The 22,299-nt window shown below is 39.3% G+C and overlaps 1 protein-coding gene across 2 annotated transcripts in view; it reads right to left on the bottom strand.

Annotated features, from left to right (window-relative positions):
- Nucleotides 1-8,327: 8,327 nt before the first annotated feature.
- EFNA5 (ephrin A5) overlaps nt 8,328-22,299 on the bottom strand; it is a 216,678-nt gene continuing 202,706 nt past the window's right edge. The window contains exons 3-5 of one of the 2 annotated variants that reach the window (XM_052778278.1): nt 18,031-18,096; nt 17,559-17,639; nt 8,328-12,513 (exon numbers count right to left, since the gene is read on the bottom strand). In XM_052778278.1, coding sequence (XP_052634238.1) covers nt 12,392-12,513; nt 17,559-17,639; nt 18,031-18,096 — 269 coding nt within the window. In that variant the 3' untranslated portion in view covers nt 8,328-12,391. The remainder of the gene's footprint in view (nt 12,514-17,558; nt 17,640-18,030; nt 18,097-22,299) is intronic. The other variant, XM_052778279.1, reaches the window with a different exon arrangement.

Raw genomic sequence — 22,299 nt, 5'->3', positions numbered from 1 at the left:
GAATTCTTCTAATTAACATTCCTTATTTGCTTCAGGTGGGTAGCTAGTGATTGCTTCTCCTTGTGCACACAGAGCTTCTGGTGTCTGCTCCTTTCTATGATGTTAGAGAGATTTACGAAGATGCCATTTGGCAGAATATTTTAGAGATATTTGTTTTAAGATGACTGTTTCTTGAATGTGAGGCATCACAAGTGGTTTTAGCCTCCCAGCTGTGTTTCTCAGCAGATGGGGCTGGCAAAAGCTGCATGTGATGTGACAGCACAGAATTAAGTTTGAAACAACACTTAAAGAAAATGTTTGAAGAAGAAAACAAGGTCGCTATCCATCTGATGGAAATCATACTGGGTAAACAAATTTAGTGAGAGGTCAATGAATTCTGGTTACAAAAAAAGCCCTGAATTTGGATTGGCAAGAGACAGTGCTTAGAAGCCATTTAAAGAGACCACACTACTCATCACTGTCCTTTTCTCATTATGTCTGTCCTCTACTCCATGTAACATATGTCTTACAAAGAGACCTTCCTGATTTGGGGAATATCTACCCACCAGACAAAATGTTCCATCCTGCCCTTCACCCTCACAAAAGTCTGGCCAAGGTAGAGTTAATTACTACATATAAAGAGTTTCAAAGAAAACAGGACTGGGTGGGAGGAGGTGAGAGAGCAGAAAAATTGTATATTAAAAAACCTTTTGGGAACCAGCCAGGGAGCAATGCCAACTGCTGATCTTAAAGCTAAAATATGTTTGTCTTACGGGGCTTTCCTGTCTCCCTGTTTCTGTATGGAGGGTCAGATAGGGTTCATAGGGGAAAATCTCAGGTTGGGATGAACTGGAAACTCAGCAGTCCCCAGAGTGCCTATTGGCTTTGTCCTCACCCTGCCAGCATGTCCCCAGTGGACCCACAGCCTATTGCAGTTAACACTTTTGGGCAAAATGGAGCTTTGTTTCCTGTGTTCAATAGCCAGGCTCAGCACAGACTGACAATCTGTTTACAATGTTCCTTAGGACCTGGAGCACTCTTACCCGTGAATATGTACTTTGGCATAGTCATGGTCACCTTCCTCTATTAAAAATAGTATATCATATGAGTTTTTGCCTGTGCAAAGGCTTTTCAACCACATATATGTATCCACACCTAGCACTCTACCCAAACAAGTTCATCACAGCATCTCTCCTGGCCAACTATCCTACAGTACTAGGTAATGAAGGGAATGCTTTCAAGTTTATTTACTAAGAAATGACTGGCTCCTGGGGTTGGTCAAAAGGGAGAGAGTACACTGGCTCACAAGGAAGAGCCAACGTATTTCCTTAATTCTACTGTAGTTTCCTATCCATTTTTGCTCCCAGTCCATTGAACCACTGCATATCAAAAGATTCAACTTCTGCCCCTAGGTTTTAATTTTAATTCCTAATGGTGGAGTTCACAATTCTCTGAAAATAAATAGACAGTCAAATTACACAGCTGAATACATAAAGCACAGTAGTGTGTGAGTATATTTGTTAGTAGCTGGACTAGAAGGACTGTCCACAAGACACACTTTGTGTGATAATACAGCATTTAAATTCTGTTCTTTCTAGCATGCCCTACAGACAGAATTGCTATTAGATATGCTACCTTCTCTTCTAATTTAGTTGGAGACAGACCAGAAATTAAAAGCCAGGGATCACAGCACAGCACCAGGTGTCCAATTCATAACGTTCCTGTCTGTTTATTGCTAGATTTCAAACACTTGCATTGTTTCTCACTTGCCCTTTTCAACTAACAGTGGATACTGAGGTTTAGATGAGACATGATGGTTTCCAGGCTTGGTATCACGCACTCTGTATATGCAATAAGTAGTGTATTGTGTTGATGTAAACAGCTCCCAAATCTGGCGTGTTAATATTTCTTGCCTAATTTTTCCAAATGGAAACTGCTTGCCCAGTGAGTCACTGTGTGTTTTCTTCCTCCTCTGAAGATTCTTCTTGGGAATCTCTACCCCTGCCACTCTACCACAAGAATGGCTTTCTTTTCTCATTTCTCTGTGGGACACCCAATTAGGACATTCTTTTGCTTCGGGGTTTTTTCCCCCCCCAAACTGCATTGCAAGACTGCATGTATTTTCTTCTTCCATTTCTGAAAACATCGTATTTTCCAATTCCTCAATCCCAGATTTAGTGACTGGGATATATATTCTGAGGACTTGTCCTGGGTTACATCTGTCCTTGCTCCTGCAGATACAACAGGTGCTTCACATGGCAGAGGTGTGTGTTTTCATTCTGGTCTCTTCCATGGCAACTTCTTCAGAATTCACAGTTTATTCAGGAGAGGAAGAGGAAAATGCAGAGTTCTTGTCATGTACTCAGCCTCCTGAAGCACAAGCAGCTAGCAAGTTGCATTACATCTCAAAATAGAAGAGTTTTATTATTCTTCAGTGTATTAAACCACACATTTACGACAGTTATCTGTTGCCTGAGAGAGCTGAAACTAGGGTAGTGGCTGCGATCTTTAATTTACTCCTTCGTGATTTTCTTGTTTTAATTATGTTTGAAACAAAGTAAATAGCTTTCGTGGTGGCTTCTGGGATAAGTTTTCACTGAAAGGATGTTGACAAGAACAGTGAAAAGACATCCAGATAATACTGTTAGGGATAACTTGCTCCATGATACTGGTTGTGTGTCATGTATAAACACATACAGAAAAGGATCTACCTGTTTCATAGCAAGCTTATTGTCCCTTGATGAAAGTTTTAAAAATAGTTTAAAAATAGTTCAGTTGTTTAAAATCTGAAGGAATTTTTCTGCTCTTTTTGACAGTGTTAGATATAACACCAAATAAACTTCCATATGGAGAATATGGCAAGAAAATATCTAAGTTCTATATTGATTTATTTTAGTCTGCACTGAAGAACAAAAGTCTTCTTTTATTTCCCTGACTGTCCATCCATGCAAATTAAATAAATCTTTTTAAAAGCACTCAGCTGTGATTTCTTTCAAGTCACTGTTTTAAATTTTATTTCCTTTTTTTTTTAAAAAGACAAGCAGTTTTACAATAATAAATTCCATTTATTTTTCCTCAAATGCATGTGATCTCATCTGTCTCTCTGACTTGTATAGACCCCAGTGCCTAGACCTAGGTAGCTTTTCCAGTCCAGCTCTTACCTGAAGCATCTTCTAGCTCCTACTTTGAGAGCAAGGCTGCTGTCAGTGGCCCAGTTTGAGGCCTGACCTTCATCAGATTTGTAGTGAACTGTGGCAGGCAACCTCACAACGAGCCGGGGGCACAGCCCTGAACATCAGCCTTGAAGGACGAGTTTGGCCAAAGGTCAAAATTCAGGCAAATGATTTTTGGCATCTCCATGTGGAAAAAATACGGAATAGATAGCAGTTACCCAGGATCCAAACCAACACCTGAATTGAGCATTTTTACTGGGAGCGTGGCAGCAGGGATGGCAGCGAAGCAGTCTGACAACAGGACAGTGCAGGGAGGTGCTGGCTAAGAAAGGGTGAGCGTGCAGGTCTCCTAAGTGGGTGTTTCTTTCTTTGCTTGTTTGACATTGCGTGCATTGCCTGACACCTACTCCCACAGGTCCAGCACACCTAGGTATAGTAAACATGTAGTAAACCCTAGCTCTAAAATTCATCAGAGGGTAATGCTCAGTGTTGTCTCCAAATGTGCCATTATCATGACCTTACTGCATCTCACTTTGACACTGAAGAGATAAGGCTTTTAGTAGTTGTGGCTATAGAGAAGTACAAAGAAAGAGGGCTGTGGCCTTCAGTACCTCACAGCTTCCCTTTACTTCACCAAAAATGAGACCTTAAAGTGATCTCCCTTCAGCACCATTCAGCTGGAGCAGGGAGGAGTAGGGATTGGCCTCCCCACCTCAGCTTATGAAAATCGTGCTACTTTGACTTACAGCCCCCAAACCTCCATATCTTGTAAACACTTGTCAGTCAGTTGCTCCTGAACAGACAAAGCAAAGCAGCAGCTTCAGAATCAAATGCAAGCACTGCTGGACAGTATGTAAAATAATGTTCAAGAGCTGAAGGTCCTTTTTTATTCAAAAACCTTGAGCTTCCTAAACGAAGCATGTAAGAGGTGGCTGTAGCACAAAGCATAGATAAAACACCTGCTTTCTGCAAAGCTATCTATCTGGAAGATCTGCATGTCCCATCAGACTAATTTTGGTGCTAGAGGAAGAGTGAGGGGAAGGAGGCATGCACTGCCTGCTGCTCTCAATGGAGTCCCCGGACTGAGAGGCTGCTATATCACCCACTTCACTGTTTTGTGCCAGTCTTGTTATCTGTTCTTGTTAAAACCTTTATTATTCATGGATGCAAAATCTCATCATTAAACCAGCATAAATATTCATACTGTGTGCATTTCATTTAGCCACTTGGCAAAACTTCTCTGGAGTACAAGAGTTTTGAGGAAATCTGGGTAATGAGACCAGAGAACAGGAAGTGTGCACAGTTTTCCTTTCTTTTTACCTGCAAATAAATGCAGAATAATTAAATAAACAACAACAAAAGGGGCATGTATTCACTAGCAAGGATGATATGCACACCTGTTTTGGCTTCTGTGTCAAGGGGAACACGAGGCCTTTTGTAATGCAAGTATGTGCAAGAACCAGGGTGTGGTAAAACTAATGTACAAAGCCTGATAAGCATTGCTGCAAGGGTTCATCCAGCTTTGCCTCACGTTTAATGTCTAACCATTAACATTGTGCAAGAACCATGCTCTTGTTCAATCCTTTCTAAGGCAAAGCAGCCATCCTTCTCTTTGCAGTTGTCCTAAATCAACATGTAGCTGTACCTGCCTCCTGAAAGTCAGTTTAACTGCACTGCACGCTCCTGATTCAGCTTCAGGATCTTTTTGATGGCAAAGATAAAACAACAACAACAAAAGTTACTCCCAAACCCAAGTCTGAAAACCACCATTAAAGTATTCGCTACAGAGTGCTCAGCAATGGGGGGAGACCTCTCACAAGGGTCCAGGTCTTCAAAATCTTGAGCTGCTAGCTCCACATGCAACAGCTCCAGATACAGCCTCAAGGAGCCTTGCAGACTGCAAGATTTCAAGTTTTTCCTGTTTCAGAATGGTAAGGTGAGGTGTATGTTTTTAAATGCTAGTGGGTTTTCAAAACTAACCAATGTTGGCCTGACTGAATGGTAAATCTTCCCCTGACTTCCACGAGCATAGTGCTTGACCAGAGAACTACTTCTAGAGACAACAATCTGTCACCTTGCAGGTTTTGTATTTAATGTTTTCATGAATTTCAACAAATAAGCAAGACATTTACTTATGGACAGTTTACACCAGTAGCCACTTCCTTGGCTCAGAGTCTGCTGTCCCGCTGCTGCTTAGCTGTCTGTGACTGAATGAGCTCTCTTTTTCTTCCCCACCCTTTCTCCATCCCCATTGTAGCAAACAGAAGCATTGGGATACATGCAGTGCTATGTAATCACAGGATGCCAAGTTTCCACTGAAGCATTCACACTCAGCCAAGGGCTTGATTCTTCTAACTCTCCTCAGGCAAGGACAGTTGCTGCAGGACCACAGCTTGCTATTTGCAATATGTAGCACTCCATTTATTCCCAATACCCAAGTATGAAAGGATTGGAACTTCAGTATCACATCAGGATTGTGACTTTAGGCCTAAAGATGTTTTGCTTTAGTGGCATTAAGTTTCTAGACTTCTTATTCCTTTGTTTTGCAATGGGTAAAGTGGCAGTGAGGAGAGGAAAAAAAAGAAAAGCCTCCTCAACTTCTTGGACTAGGTGGTCAGTGATTAGTTGAACCTTTAGTTAAGATACTGCAAGTTACAGTAGGCACAACTAAACTAAAGGCACAATTGGTTCTCAGCAGTAGAAGGAACAGATGGATGCGATTTACTTGACCTTTACTTTTACAAATACCATCCAGACAAAAACTTCAGTTTTGCCAACAGCAGTTTTCTCTGTAGATAAAAAGAAATGTGTTTAAATGTTAAAATTAGTACTGGAAAAGATATATTGCTAAGTGGGCAAGTGTGTCCCACAAAACAGCACTTAGAGCATGCTTTGAACATAAGAACTGAAAGATAGCTGTGTGTAGGAATGTACTTAAGATTGTATACACAGAAGGAGGTACCTTCCTTCCTTCCCTTCAAAGATACATTACAAGGTGGATAAGCATCTAGAAATCACTCTATACTCTTGATCTTGAATGCCGTGTATGCTTTCATAGGCAAAACAGAAAATTCTTCTTTCCCTCCAAGTAGACATCTAGCTTGCTGCCCTGCAATTTCTTGTATGTATTATTATTATATTCCTCCTTGTGTAACCAAATGACGTGAGAACTTCTTTGAAGAACCATCATAGGCGAAACAACTGTTTCAAGATGTGCTGGTGGCTGCAAGAGTTATCTTGTGTCTTGAATTCTTCCAAATTAAATATGACTGACAGTATCAGTCAGCTAACAGATTTATCGGGGGGGGGGGGGGGAACCAAGAAAAACCTGCTTAGCTCATCAACATTTTTCGTAATACCACTTCCATTTTGAATTTTCTTTAAAGGATATTTTTGCATCTAACAAATACTTTGTTTTAAAAGCTTCTATGTGATCTAGGAGAAAATTTTAGCAAAAATTTTGAATTGGTGATACTTCAGTTTGCTTTGATTTGTAGTAGCAAATCAAAATGGTGCTGAAAGCAAACAAACATAAATAGCGGTCTCATACAAGAACTGTCTGTACTGTAGCCTTTACAGTGAAGACTGAGTCTTGATCTGGGCTCTTAGGCATACACCTGTTATACAAAGTTAAATCATGGTTTAAACTAACCTGAACTTGCCCTACTAAGGGCAAATTCTAACAAAAATAAGAATTATAAGGAAGGAGGCACTTTTCAATCCTGTGCTGTTAAAGCCTGTAAAAAATTTAACCACCCCAGTTTGTTGCCACATCTCTAACCAATAGAAATCAAAGCTTTGTTTTGAATGAATAAAACCATTTTGGCACACAACCATATCATAGCGGTATGATGCATGCCTGAATATTCCTAAGAATGCCCTCAGAGGTACTCTGTGAACAGAATTATTCTGCAGAACGAAAGATGAGGGAGCACAAAGGCTCATTGTGCACGCTAATGCAGAAAAATGAAATCAAATACCATTCTCAGCAAAAGCAGAGTGTCTTCTGAGCAAAGGCTATTAAGTGTGTCAGACTGCAGGATATTTTCTGGACATGGCTATTATGTTAAGACATACTGAACATGTGTCACTTATAACCCTGTCCTGTTGTAACATCACAGCTCCAGAGGAAAAATGTCTGGTGCATCAATTCTTTGTATCAAATACTCACACACACTTCTCCTTTCACCAAGCTGTCACTTCTCATTTGTAAAGAAGGCTAGAGTAAGTTATAATTAGTACTTGCTGCCCTGACAACTAATTAAATGTAATGACAATCTTTCAGTGAGTTTAATGCTAACATGGCGTAATTACAACTGAGTTTTGAATGCACAGTGTATGTATTATAGGTTTCGGTATGTGCCCCCCACCCTCTATGACCTCAATTCTCAGGTTAAACTTATCATATGATTAGTGAGTGGGCACTACCAAAGACAACCACTTCAGACCTAAATACAAGTCAACCCCAATCCAGTCCTGTGCGTTTTTAGAGGCGCTACATCAGGTTCTGGGAGCAGGGGTGGAAGGAAGGAGGAGAAACAGCCAGCCAGTTGCTGGCTTCCCCATTCTTCCTCTTCCCTTCAGGAGGCACCCTTGCTCAAATTCTCCAATACATAAGGCTCCCACTGCTCACAGCCCTTTTTCTCCCTTTTGTAAAGAAAAGCATGGCTGAGATTTCAAGGCCACTTCCAACCCCATCTCTTTGTCAGTCTGAGGGGCATCCTGGTAGAGGGGCACCACGTGCAACTGCCCTGTTTGCACACTCTGTGGCTGGCTCTATTCCTCAAGAAGCAAGAGTTACACCATACAACCACCTGTTAGCAAGGGGATTAAGGAAGACTGCTCGGGAGGCCCCGAGCAGGGCAAAAGTGATGATGGAAACCATGTAATGCTCCAGCACTTGGTTGACATAGTTTCTTACTCTCCTAAGTATTTGGAAGAGCTATGAACACGTTAAAAAAAAGGTGAAGAGCAGAGCAGCCAGGCTTTAAATCAGCCAGGATGTTGGTACTTACAGCTCTAGATAGTCAGTTGTTGTGCCCACTGTATTCTTCACACTTTCCCACTCTTACTCCTCATCGCTTTCCATTGCCCACAAATATGTAAGGTAGGTACAAATAGCCCCCAAAATAAAGACATAATTAATTGAACAAAAATGTAGCCTAAGAGAACCAATTAAAATGATGAAAATCTTTAATTTTATTTAAGTATAATTGTACGGACACGTGTATATACAAATACAGATCTTATGGGGCAGGGATTTTGGGTGGGTTTTGTTTGGTTTTTTTTAACATTTTCTTTTAAGTTCATATAATGTAAGCATTTCAAAAACAGCACTCAATGAATAAGTGCAAAGAAACTGCAAAGCAGGGCAGTACAAGCACAGGACCACACTGAGCTGGACTTTCATACCCAGATGCATACACAATGAGTGTCTTCAATGGCGTGTCAAGAGTAAGCATGGAAAGCGGATTTTGCAGACTCATGGGTAACCTCCAACATGCCAGCATCTATTAAACTGTACAGACAATGGCAGCAAGCCTATTGTAGGGAGATTTGTCTCACATCCGAGAAGCTCGAGAGTGAATACATGGGAAAAACTCAGTGATGCCAGACCAGAAACAGATCTGCCCATTCACAGCTCCAAATTAAAAAAGGAGGAGGGTGGGAGAGGAGGAAGGGCAGGAAGAGGGAAGAGAAGTGTGGAGGGTTGTACATTAAAACTGGTGATTACAAAATCCAAGTGTAATGAAAGGAGGGGAAGAGTTAACACTCTAAGCGTCTGAAAGTGACTGAACCATTGCTCTCACAAGGCAATGGATTAAGTTCAGTTTTGAGGGTTAGGAGTGGGAATCAACAGGTACAAAGACAACCATTTTCCTTCCACAATTATATAGGAAAAGAAACAATCTACTCATCTACTCTCAATACCTCCCAAATTTGTTTCTAGTTCTTTTGGAACCAAGTACATACATATATCACACATGACACTGGCAAGATCCTTTCTGGAAAAAACTATTCATGGAAACAAAACCAGAAGGAAAACAGGAGGAAAAAAATAATAAAGAAAAAAGAAAGAAACAAACAAAATAACAGAAGAGTTGTTATATCCCCAAAGCCTTTTTAGAAACAAACATGATACAAAAGAACAAAAACTAACACAGAAACCACAAGGCTCCAACATCAGACCTTTAAACACTGAGGACAAAACATTGATCATCAAAAGTCATGTTGTTCCAGGTCTTGACATTGTGAAGTCTTGCAATAGATGAACAATTTTCAAAGATGAGTCCTGTATGCTGCAGTGTCATGGCCACTTGTCTCTCAGTTCTCAGCCATGATCACACTTGATGCTTCAAAGCTCTGTCTTGTAATCAACGCGTGATTTTAATATCCTGAAAGTCTATTGTTCTCACTTACAAAAGACATAAGAATCAAATTAATACTTTATTATCAAACACTATATACAACAGAGATTGCTAATAATACAGAATTTAAAGAACATAGCTTTAAGTTTTACTTGTCTTTCCTTTGCCATCCAAGTAAGTACAGTACAAAACAATATTCTAAACTAACACGAAATGTTACCTTGTCTATTAAAGGATACACAGTATCCACTAAACTGACTGATCCCTATTTTCCCTGCTTCACATCGCAATGCCCTTGGCAGCCAGGAGTGCAGGTCATGGGGGTAAGTTAGCCACCTAGGCTGAGGAAGAATCAGTCCCTCAGACTTGAGCTGGCGCAGATAAAGGGGAAGGGAGCAGTAATTTGCACCAACATCTGCATTTAAAGCATCCAGAGATTTGCAATGCAACACAAAACCCATCAGCATTTATGTACTTGGTATGTATGACTGGGCTTGCCTGATGCCATCAAGCCACACCACGCCAGGCGGCGGACAGATCTGCCAAGCAGCTGCATCACTTGTGTAGTTCCTCACCTACCCAGCAGAGCTCTGTGATAACACGAAGGGGTGAATTTCACCAGCAATAACACTAGTGAAAATCCCTTGCTGTGGATAAACGTATGTCTTGAACACCGACATCATTCAGACAAAGGATGAAAAATGAAGTCACCACTTCTACACTAAATTGGCACTACTGGTATGAAATAATGTTAATATGGTTACTTATCATGCAATATTATCTGTAGTCTAGTTAATAATCCATTTGAGAAGGTGCATTTTGACTAAGCCTACCTCATCCAAAGCTTTTTAATTCCTACCTACAGGAAGTATTAGTGTGTGTACGAAGCACATCCACATTAAAGACAGAAAAGTACCAGATAGTCTGTAATGAGATGATGACTTCCCTCACTGTTTAGACTGCCTATCTTTACTGTGTGCACTTCACACCAGAGGAAATTTCCTACATTCTTCCTGTAAGCACAGGCCTTGAATTAATGACCAAGTTGTATGATATCAGGCAAGCCCAGATCACAGTTTAGCATGCATAAACCTTCCTTTACATGTTAAATTTATTTCTCCCTTTCCTCCTTTTTTGAATAGTGGGCTGCTTCAACTGCTGGAAAGCTTTTCTTCATTAAAAAAAGCCCACAAAGTGCTGTCCATTAATGGTATCATTCAATTTTGTTACAGCAGACTTTTTCTTCAGAATTAATATAGAAAACCCTTGTTTTGTATGAATGCGCTCCATGTTTTGTTTCACATTTAACATAATTATCACAGTTTTTGTTAGAAAAGCTCTGTTTCAGTCTTGGTCTGATATTTCCCTGATTATGCTTAGCAGTCCAAATTTCATGGCAGCCTAGCCAAAATATACCCCAAGGCTTGCACTTCCTGGCAAATGACTTTTTAAGGTTCTACGTTAGCCAAGGCTCAGATTCCTTAAACAGGGTCACTCCTAATTCCATCAAACAAGACAGTCCCATTTCCTAATTGCATCAAGGGTTACCACTTCTCTCACATGTTTAAATAGGACAAGCATATATACTCACTCTCAGCATAAAGTATATCTAAATAATGTATTTTCTATTCTAGTGGATTTTTAAAAAAATATTTCGTTAAGTCTTTGGGAGCCCATCTAGTTTATCTCTGGCTGATAAACACGTTTCCTCTACTTTTCAAACTGTGCTGGAAGGGGAAAAGATAAAACATCAACACTTGAATTCATATTCCACACTTCTTTTCTTTCCCCCTACCAAAGAATATTATTAGACTGTCCTGGCTTCTTCTACATGTGGTTTATTCCCATGATTGAGGAACTTGCAGGAGAGACAAATCAAGAGCACACTGGAGATCCTGTGTCCCAAACATGTTTCCTCTGGCCACTGATGTCCTCTCTTAGCATGTATTAACACCCAGAGCAGCATCCAAGGCTATCAGCTACTAAGTCAGTGCTGGGGAAGGTCACTTTATTCTCAAAAGTGCCTCTGCATTTCAAGAAAAAAATTGTAGCACCACGGTGATTTGTTTTAAAATAAAATAATCCGGTGTGCATTATCCCCTTAAAACGAAATAACAGAGGCACTCACACCCCCAGTGAAGTTTCCTAAATCTGACCTTGCTTGCTGTGTGCTAACATTCCTAATACTAACTTCTTCCTTTCACCAAAGACAGCATTTCTACTCGTGAGCACAAATTTTACTGTCAAAGATGTTTCAAGACAGTCCTATAAGAAACATAATCTTTCCCTTTCAGAAGCCTGTTCATTTAGAAACTCCTGGAGGAAATGGTGTTATATTATATCTATTCTTAATATTTCCTCTCCAGTCCTGACATGGTGACACGATGCCTTGCATGATCATCTTACAGTGCTGAATGAGAAGGCATAAATATTGTATCAGAGAGAAAAACTCTCCCAGGCTTTCACTCACTTCCCTTATCCTTCACTGACTGCATCTGCCACTATTCTTCCTTGTCCACATACAGATGACACAGTGAGCTAACAGAGGTGACTTCTTAAAGGAGAATGCAGAGGAAAATAAGAATCACTAGTGTCACTATTATAGTTTGGCATTTTCATTTGGAGTCCTTTTATTTATATGGAGGGGTTAAGAAAGTCACAGGTAGGTAGGGATGGGTGCTGAAGCTAGTTATCCCCTTCAAATTTTTGCTGAGTTCAGGCTAAACAGGAGAAGAAAAGGGAAAAGGGAAAAATAACAATTTGACATCTGCAAAAACAATAAAGTCCCTTTCCTGGGATGAGCAGTTAGGTGGATCTTTGATGTTCCAAGACCCTGATATTTTCTGTGACAGGTTGCCGGAGCATACTGTGCTATAATATCAAAAGCATTGCCAGGAGGAACAACAGAGTTGCCAAAAGCCGGCTGGGTATTCTTGGTGTCTGTGCCGCGTTCTCACCACGGGATGGCTCGGCTGACTCATGTACGGTATCATCTGTTCAAACAGAAAGCATACATTCCAATGAGATTTTGCATCCTTAATAAACTCTCACTGAGCCGACAACTGTAAGTAGATTTCAGTGCCTTTATGAAATAGGGCAATGAACCTTGTGTTGTCATTGACTTTCACAAGCGTGTAATACCTCATTATGTAACCAACTTGGGGCCAAGTCCTGCATTTCTTACTGCCAAGACTCCCACTGAAGACCAGAGGAGCAGAAAGTAAGCCTGATTTCAGCAGATTGAGGAATGAAAGATTCCTCTTCTAATAAAACACTGTAGCTCTAGCTTTGGATGGCTCATTAGGCAGCAATGTCAATAGGGAGGCAGCTAAATAAAACCACCTGATTTTCAAAAGGGCTTGAAGAAGAGTTGCACGTGCTCAGAATTAATTTTGCAGTTAATCCCCTTACTCAGTTACAGATTTTGGCTCCTGAATTTGAAATGACAGCCTGTAAGCTCAAGCATATATTCCACTTCCATGCATAAAATTTCGACTGAAGTACATCACATCTGGGGATGCGCAGAGGATATAAGACCAGTCTGCCTTTCTTGAAACATAATTTTAAAGGCTACCACATGACAATGTCCAATTTTATAGAATACATACTCAATCTGGAAAACCTTGTAGGTAACAGATCACCTTTTTTGGCACACAAAATACAGATTTACATATATGCTGCTAAAACTAATGAAAAAAAGAACCAGCTGGGTTCAGAAAACATGCTTATACATTACTGGCAGAAGAGAACACAGTAGCAAATACTAAATTTGTGATACTGAATAAGGCTCTGATTAGTTTTCGTAAACTAAAGATCAGCCTTAAAGCCACAGCTTGTAACATAAAAATAGGTAGGTAAAGTCAAATTCAACTTAAATGTTGTTATAGGTGTGGTATTTTTCTCTGCAAAGCCCACCATATCCACAGCTATCTAATCTAGCTATTTTAAAAGTAATCTGTCTGAGGCTTGCCATAAAAAGTCAGCTCCGAGTTTGAATTTCAGTACTAAATTTTGAATTTTTAGTACTAAATGAATGACATAAGCTAAACCTTTTTAGGAAGTGTGAAGTGGCTTCAAAATGTATCCATAAGTTATTTTAGAGTGCCTAAGTTTCCAGGAAAATTAATGGTATCTCACTACTTAGTGTAATAAGCTCCACCATTTTATGAGAGGTGTCGACATATCTATGATGTATCTGTCTTGTAGCTCCCATCTCAACAAATTGCACTGCCAGGTTTACACTGGGTGAGAGCTGTGCAATTCCAATTAAAGGCACTAAGGAAAGTGGGAGTCAGGACACTGGGATCGCCATGCCACTTTGGCATGGAGCCTTTCACGTTACTTAGCTTTAGCTAGAAACAAGCTCCCTCCCCTTTATACCCTTGACACCTAGCACAGAAGCAGGTAGAGCACTTAGCATAATTTAGGTTAATAGGCTCTTCAGCCCCAGTTTGGCTACACAGCAAGATGCACAGTAAACTGGATTAGCAATTTATTGCATGTTTCTTCCAGCACTGATTGACGCTACAATCACATCAGGCATAACAGGTCTTCAGTGCTGCTCAAGGCAAAAGTATGAAAAGCAAGCACTGATCACCTGTAAATATGTTCACCTTTGTAAGAAAGGGATATCATCAGATGAAAGTCCCACTGATGTCAGTGGGAAAGACTGGCTGGAATGACTTCAGTTACAGCTCCTCACCATGTACAGCAGGGAGACCCTTCCAGGCACTTCAGCCCTGAACGAGGCCCTAATATTTTTCCTCCAGAATTATTTCAAAGTAATCTAAAAATTTCAGTGAATGCTGGCTACTGACAAGTGCCAGTTCCAGTGGCTATCAGTACCAAAAGCTGTTTCACATTTTACTTCTGAGTTACACTCTTGTACTTTGGTGACACTGCAGTGAGAATACAGTACTTCACAAGAGCAGCTTCCTAATTAAACCATACGCTAAGAAGTTATGGGGAAAAAATATCCCAGTTCTAACTGTGAGCTCTACCTCCTTTCAAATGTCTAGAGTCAGCTTTTCCCAATTTGGAAACATTTACTCACTGCTGATGCACTGAAACTACAGAGGAGAATGATGTGCATTACCTTCTACCTCTTGCATCATCACTAGAATTGCAAATAAGTCTGAATTTGCAACATTGAATGTCAACAGTTTTGTCCTAATTACATCTGTGAGTCAGCACTAAAACACAATAGAGCAGAACTAGTGTAGAGCAGTAATAAATCCTCATTCTCTTTGACCATCAGATACTGCCACAACTGCAACACTGGCTACTGCTAAAAAAAACTCAATGAAAAGCCCTAAACTAAAAAGATTACTTCTCTTAAATGAAAAATATGGAGATCTTCTATGATGCCATTTTTATAAAGCCATTCTTCACAGAAGAATTAATTTTCATGTAACATTAAGGGATTTCTTTCAAGAAATCATCTGGGTTTTCTGTCAATGCAGTCCCAAGGTTTCTGCACTCATATGTTAGAGCACACGATTCATCTGTGGTTCTCAAAATCACTTTACAAATATGATTTTCCTTGGAGGTGCAGCGTTATAACACTGCACAATCCTTAATGCTTGGGGAAAAGGTTTTCCTTTATTTCAAACACTGAAGGCAAGAGAACAAAATTGCTGAGTAAAATCTGGAAGGTCACTGCTAAAGACTGGGAATGCCAGCAGTAAATAGAAAAAAATATTTTGACAGCCACGAATTTTCCAGATCACTTACCTTTACATCATATGCTTCAGGTATAATTTTTCCAGATATGCACAGCTGCAATTTTTGTTTAGGGATTTTTATTTTTATTATTAAGGAGGAAGAGAAGGGAAGGACATGAGTAGGGTCCATTACTTTCATCACTTCTGAAACAAGTGTGATCTCTATAGATGTTTCCTACAAATTCCTGAACAAAACCAGTGAAATTAAAAGGGTTCAAAAATCACACAAATGGGGATTTTTAAAAGAAAGGTGACAGTAAGTAAGTAAGTAATCCACTGAACATAACCCTCCTGCCTCCCAATTCTTCTGTCTACTGTGGAATAAGACAGTGGCAGGCTAGGGGAGAGCACTGAACCAGAAGATGCATGTCAGAGTCAGGTAAATTAGTACATGACACAGATCACATGCAACAAGTTCCACCAAGGCAGCAGCAAGTCTAACAGCCTAATAACAGAAAAGTGTGACAGAAGTTGGTGGATCTGGGAATGACTGATTATCTAATGGTGACCGGTCCAAATAATAATGCAAATATACACTGATGTCGGGAGTGGGAACTTTTTGGTACCAAACCTTCTCATTAAAGCTATTATTTCCTCCTGGTAACACAAACAGTATTTCATCTCAGACTGCAGGATGCTCTTTATATGATTTTGGTTCCCTGGTTTGCCTGCTGCTTTCTAACGATATGCTTTTGTGATGGTGCTGTTAGGTATAGCCATTCAATGGGAAGTGAGCAACATTACTGAAAAAAAAAGCTCAGCAAGTTCACTAAAATCAGGCATTTAGTACTCAGATGATCTCTTTTGCAAAGCAGTACCAGGAGAAATACATATTAATTAGCCCATGTTCACCAAATCACAAAACGTAAAAAAGTGCATTGCGTTTCTGGATTCATAAGCTACCTAGAAATAGGGAAAGATCATCCTAATGTTTTCTGTAGAAGAATGCTGTTAATAAATGTACAAATATAGCTAATGTAAATGCACTCGCCTTGCATTTAGATTTGCTTAGAGAACATCTTTGATTGTCAAACCCAAAATTTTTAGGAGAGTTCCAAAAATCCTCTTAAAGAAAAATAATAAAATCTATTGTGTAACCATTGGTAAGTCATTCAAACTGGGTAACTTGTGAAAGCCCTATTTATACTTCTGTATAAATAATGACTTTTAGTTAAAGGAACTGCAAATAACAAAGAGCAAAAAAGTAGTATGTTGCTTCATACCAATGGGGAAGTCTCTTTCAAACAGCATAAGAGAAAAAAAAAAAGATCTTGGTAATCTGTTCTTCAGGTTATATACTAAATGGCAGGTAAGTAGTTTTTTTCTGGTATAATTTGTTTATTTAACTGTGTATTTTAATTATTGAGGTTAGAATACAACAGTGTGTGAGCAGTGTGTATAAAACAGTATAAAACAAACAGGTAATACTACTATTGCAAATACTTTTCCTACATATCCACCTGATTTTAATGTCATGAGCCATGCCACTGAAACTGGTGGGATTACTCAGATCCCTAGAATTAAACATGCTTCTATCTCTCATAAACCTGAGCCATACAAACAATACACATGTACTTTCCACACAAAGACACAACAGCTTGATTGATGGTGGAGGTTAATGGGCAGATGAGGGGCTTTATCATAGCAAGCCTTATTCTTATTCTTAAGGCAGTGTTTCACAAAAAAAGACAGAAAAGCCCCCCAAAACTTAAGTTTGCTTCAGTAAAAACAGGATAGGAATTTATATATATCAGTGTGTGTGTGTGCGCGTGCACGTATGTAAAAGTGATACTTCACCTAACCAAATATACATACAAATGTATATAATTTTAAAGGACTAATTTCTTACTTAAACACTAACTCTGTCAGTTGCATGCCAGTCTCATGCACCAGCATTAAACAAGCAGTTTTTCTGTTTTTCTGAAAGTCTTTTGAAACCACATAATAAATGAAGTGTGCCCATTGACTTAATTTCTAAAACTTTGGGCCCAGTTAGTAAATAGAGTGTTTTGCCAACATGCTGCGTGTTTGGCTTGGATGGGCCAGTGACTTCAGGATACTGGTGAACATTTTACACTGGCACAACCATATTTTATTAAACCATATCGCCCAAAAAACAAATAAAGCAACATTTTTCCTCCCCTGCGTTAAACAAAGATAGAGGAAATACGCCATAAGTGATATTAGCACTGCTAGAAATGTGCAAAAGCAGAGCAGTTGTACCATGCGAAGCATGCAGAGAGAAGAGGAAAAAAGTACTGAAGCACCAGAGGGATACACACATTTGTTAAAAGAGATTCTCTAAGCATACTAACCTGCTGGTTCTAATGAATTTTCTACTTTGTCGTTAACATCGAAAACACGATCATGAACACCTATAGTTTTCATACAGCTGTCTACAACAAAAATAGAGATAACAGCCAAATATGTTAGTGAGACACCCTTAAACTCCCCACTTTCCTTTTTTTCTCTCTTTTTTCTCTCTATTTACTATATATAATTAAGCATATTTATATTTTAAAGTCTGTGGCATTTGTCCAAATGCCAGTAGAGTCTTTATTTGTACAACAGTTTAAGAAACAACAAGTTAGCAACTGCCATGTAATTAAAACAAAGCTTTATGAAAAATGATAAGAAAATACGATGAAAACCGTAACACAAATGTTGCTGTACAGAACAGATACACAAGATTTAACAGTAAAAAAAAGATTTACTGCTGTTTACTAGACCACACAGTAAAGCATGCGCTACAAAGCCACCCTTGAAAGCTTAATCTGAAGAACTTACTTGCTGGTCGCACAAAGACCTTAAGCTTTAGACAGGATCTCCTTCCATTATCTGGGATCGCAGAAGCTGTAAATGGCGAAGAAGGAAGACAAGTGGAAGAGTGAGAGAGTGAAAATGCAAATCATCTTTTGTGCTAAAATAAAATACCCTTTATCTTCCCTTCATCTGAAGACCTGGCCACATTTCAGCCTCTGCATGTAAGGACTTCAAGTGCACAAAGTAGCTTCATTATGCAAAAGCAGGGAAAGAACTGCAGATTTTATTCTAATCCCTTTTTTGATTATTTTACGTGGAAGAAGTGAAGCACATGGTATTTTCAATGTTTCATTATCTCCTTTCACCTTTCCACACCTTTTTCTCAAGAGGTTTTTTAATACAGCTTCTGCTATAATGCAGGTGTCTACTCTGAAAAATTACACTTCAGAATAATTAAGATCACTTAGAGAAAAGCTAGTCTTGAAACACTAGGCCATATGCTTCAGCAACCCTAAAAGGGATGAAAAACCAAAATGACACTGAAGATGTCAATGCTAAAAATAGAACTATGTATATACTCCCACAAAAGTAGAAATACACGACATTAAATTCTACAACAGTCAGCCTCCATATGCTCCAATACATCTGCCTTTGTTGAGAAAATACTTATCTTGCTTCAGTCAAAACATGATTTCCCATGTTATGTAAATAATAAACCAAAACCAGCTTATTTCTTCTTTCGGCCCTCCCTCATCATTTTCCATTCAAAGTGTTTAATTTTAAGAGTACTTACTGTATTAGGAGAAAAAAAGTAAGTGGAAACAACATGTCTAGCACTAATGCAAAAGAACATACACCTAAGACTAGTGTCAGCCCCTACTTATTTCCCAGGAACAAGTCCTGCTGTGAAAACTTCCTTTCTAGAGCTGTGCTTGCCTCAGAATACATGATCATAGGGAAATACGCCTGCCTGTCACCACAGACTGGACTCCATAGTGTATTGTCTGCCAGTCTGAACACATTGGTAACTTCCATCAATGTCTGCAACTTTGAAATTGTACATTGGCCTGCAGTTCAACATGCATACTGGCAATCAAACAACTTGACTTGGGCATGCAGATTTTAACTTATGAAAGACCATTTGCATACACATTTTCTTCACCCTTGCAAAAACCGTCAAAAGCTATAGCTGAAAAATACTGCCTGAAGCACTGCAAAGTAATTTTTATTTCATTGCATGGTCTCCCCCATCCTTCAAAAAACTATGTATTAGGTCAGAACAAGTTGCCTTTTGCAGCAAATGGCAACTGTTGGAAGCTGTCTTGACTTACAAAAGATGACTGGGCTGGCAAGATGTTAGTTTGTTCTGTTTATCATTTTTTCATCCATTTTTATTAATTCTGTCCCTGTTTGTGAAAATAACTAAAATGATTTATACACAGACATATGAATGCACACTCTTTGTCTTTGTACTGAGCTCACACTTGAAGCATTCCTCAGCTAACTTGAAATAAATTCCCTTAGTCTTTGATGATGTGCTTCCAAGGCAGGCGTCAGCTTTTTCCTAGAACTTACAAAGAAGAACTAGCGAATTCAGTACAAACACAAAAAAGGAGTAACAGGTCCAATACACCTAATGCTGTGGTTCTGCACCTGTTGGGAAGTGCTTGAAAAACTGTTTCCCTCTTTTAATCAAAAGACAAAATTGTGTAGAAATGATGCTCCCCCCGTCACAATGACAAGCAGTGAAGAAGTGGTAACAGCTGGCTTTGCTATAGGCTCTTACTAAACCAAAGTCAGAAAAACTCCCTCTACTGACATTTACAGTAACTGGTGTGTTATTTAGGGCACAATATTTGCACTCTGTGGTAATATTCAGGAAATTGTGTCTTTTCTGTGGACCTCATTGAATATACGCAACTGGCTAAATGCTTTGCTCAGACTGAACAGGTTTAGATTTCTCAAAAGGTAAGAATCCTATAGTCATTACGACATTACTAGCATAAAGGTGGAAATAACATTTCCAACATTAGCCAAAATAGAGTTCCTAGAGTAATTTTATCACTAACGGATTTTTCCTGCTCAGAAATTATTTCAGAAGAGCATCACGACACGCATTTGTTTAAAGGCAAGTTTTAGCTTTGATGCTTACACACTGTTGTTTATGTCCATAAAATAAGCACGTTTTGCTCACTGCTGTTCATTAGAATACTCTGTTAGCCAGTGACCAACTAGGATACCACTGACTAGGCAGGACATCTACGAGCTAATAATATTCTATCTGGAAAAAACAGAAAATTAATGCTTTGTACATATAAAGTTTGTATGTGTACATAACAATTGCACACACTTAAGGCAAACATCAGCTAGTGATTAGCCATGTTCTTGGAAGAAAAATATTAAAATCCATTCCCTGCTTAAATCTTTTTCCACCAGTCCTCACACGGGTTTGCAGGTATAGACTGTATCATGAACTGCAGTCCTATTGCAACCATAGCAGTTGCATTTAAATCTTCACCCCAGAAACTGATGCAGTTTTAGCGGTAAGTACGAAAAAGTGCTTTTTTCCTTTCCAGGGAAATTATGTACTGTCAATGTTTGCAGTAAACCCAGAAAGATTCCTCTTCAATCAGTGTTTTACTCCTTCAGAAAGAATAATAATGAACAAAAAAAAAAAATCAAGTGACATACTGTTCTGCTCTCACATTTACCTCCACAACCAAGACCGAGGTGATGAAGGGATACACTGCAACCTCTTCGGCCTTCCTGAGAAATTAAGAACTGTTTGCCAAGCTGCATGACTGCAGCCAATATTTTTTTCTTCCTTTCTTCTTTTCCCTTCCTCTCCCTTCTTCTTTTCATCTCAAAAGAAAAAACACAGTCCAGTTGCAGTTTTTGCCTTATGACCAGATGTATGACCCACAGGGAAGAGTCAGGTTGGCTTGTATCATCTGTCCTTCTCTCACACACATTGCAGTAAGTTCGTCAGTATCATTCTGTTCTCTTCTGTGTCTTCTTTATTCTGCAATATTTTCACCAGTAGCCAATGAAAACCCTGCCTGTTGAATGAAGATGTCCAGGATATGATGGCAAAAACTGTGATTTTTTTTCCCCTCTTCCAGCAACAAGCTCAAGATATTTTTTCTCTAAACGTTAGGCACATCACACTCACTCTCTACTACAGAAAGCCAAGAGTCCTCATTAAATCTGGGGGTTTTTTTGTAAGTTAATGCCTCAAAGCTTGAACTCAGGTTGAAGTTTTAAGCCCTATTCTTTAACGTGAAAGTAGCTTTAACGGCAAACTCTTGCTGAAGAGGACAAAACTCCAAATCAGGGTGACATGGCTGACAGCATTTGACTAACAGCTACAAAAAAACACCAAATGACCAAAGCAACACAGTAGAAAGGATAAACTGCATATAATAACATTTACTAAGAATAAATGATAAATATGCTTTTTCTGGAGCAGAAATAATGCTGTGGCTAGGACCTAACAAAAGCTGAGGCTTACATGAAAAAATCTGGGATCAGTTTGAATGAAAAATCTCCTATCAAACTGATTGCAACTGGAAAAATTCAAGTCTTGACTTCAGAACCTCAGGGTAGGAATGAGCATAGTGTTAGCAGAAGAAAGTTCAGTGGTTTTAAGGTGTTTTACTTTCCAGGAAAGGTGGTTTTCCAACGCAGCAGAGCCTGGGAAACTCCCTGACACTCTCTTGCATGCTTGCACGAGTGCAACATTGCTGAACTCTGGAAGGGAGAAAGACAACTGCTCTTTGTCAGCTGGGATCTGTTAAAGTTGCTTCCCAGGTAAGCTATTGCTGCTGTTGCTACATTCCACTGAAATTAGCTATAATAACAAAAGATGTCCCTTCTAGGTGGTACAAACGGAAATTTCCTTCTCCTTTCTGCACAAAAGCAGGTTAGCCCCTAAGGCTTTGGAATAAGGCTTTTCTATTTGCCCATTTTAAAGGTGATATTAGCTATAAAATAGAGGCCAGTTCTGAGAGCAGGAAGCCTCTGATGCTAATGGTACCTGTCCCAAGCAACATTTTCTATTTCAAAAGCTGATATTCCCAAGGAAAAAAAGGCATTTGAAACCTTGCTACACAACAAGAAGAAACCTTTGAAGAAAAGATCCCTTATAAGGAGCAGAAGAGGTTATATCCTCTTTTTTCCATGAATTTTATTAGAATAGAAAAGGTCTGACTGGTTTAGTTTGTGTCAAGAAGAATCATAATGAAAAACAAAAGAGGAATTCTGCAGTGTTGCTATTACAATTCCGATACTTCA

This window comes from Harpia harpyja, chromosome Z (genome assembly GCF_026419915.1).
Source record: "Harpia harpyja isolate bHarHar1 chromosome Z, bHarHar1 primary haplotype, whole genome shotgun sequence".
Taxonomy (NCBI): Eukaryota; Metazoa; Chordata; class Aves; order Accipitriformes; family Accipitridae; genus Harpia; species Harpia harpyja.
The sequence above is the reverse complement of the archived record's forward strand: the minus strand, read 5'-3'. Positions and strand labels throughout refer to the sequence as shown.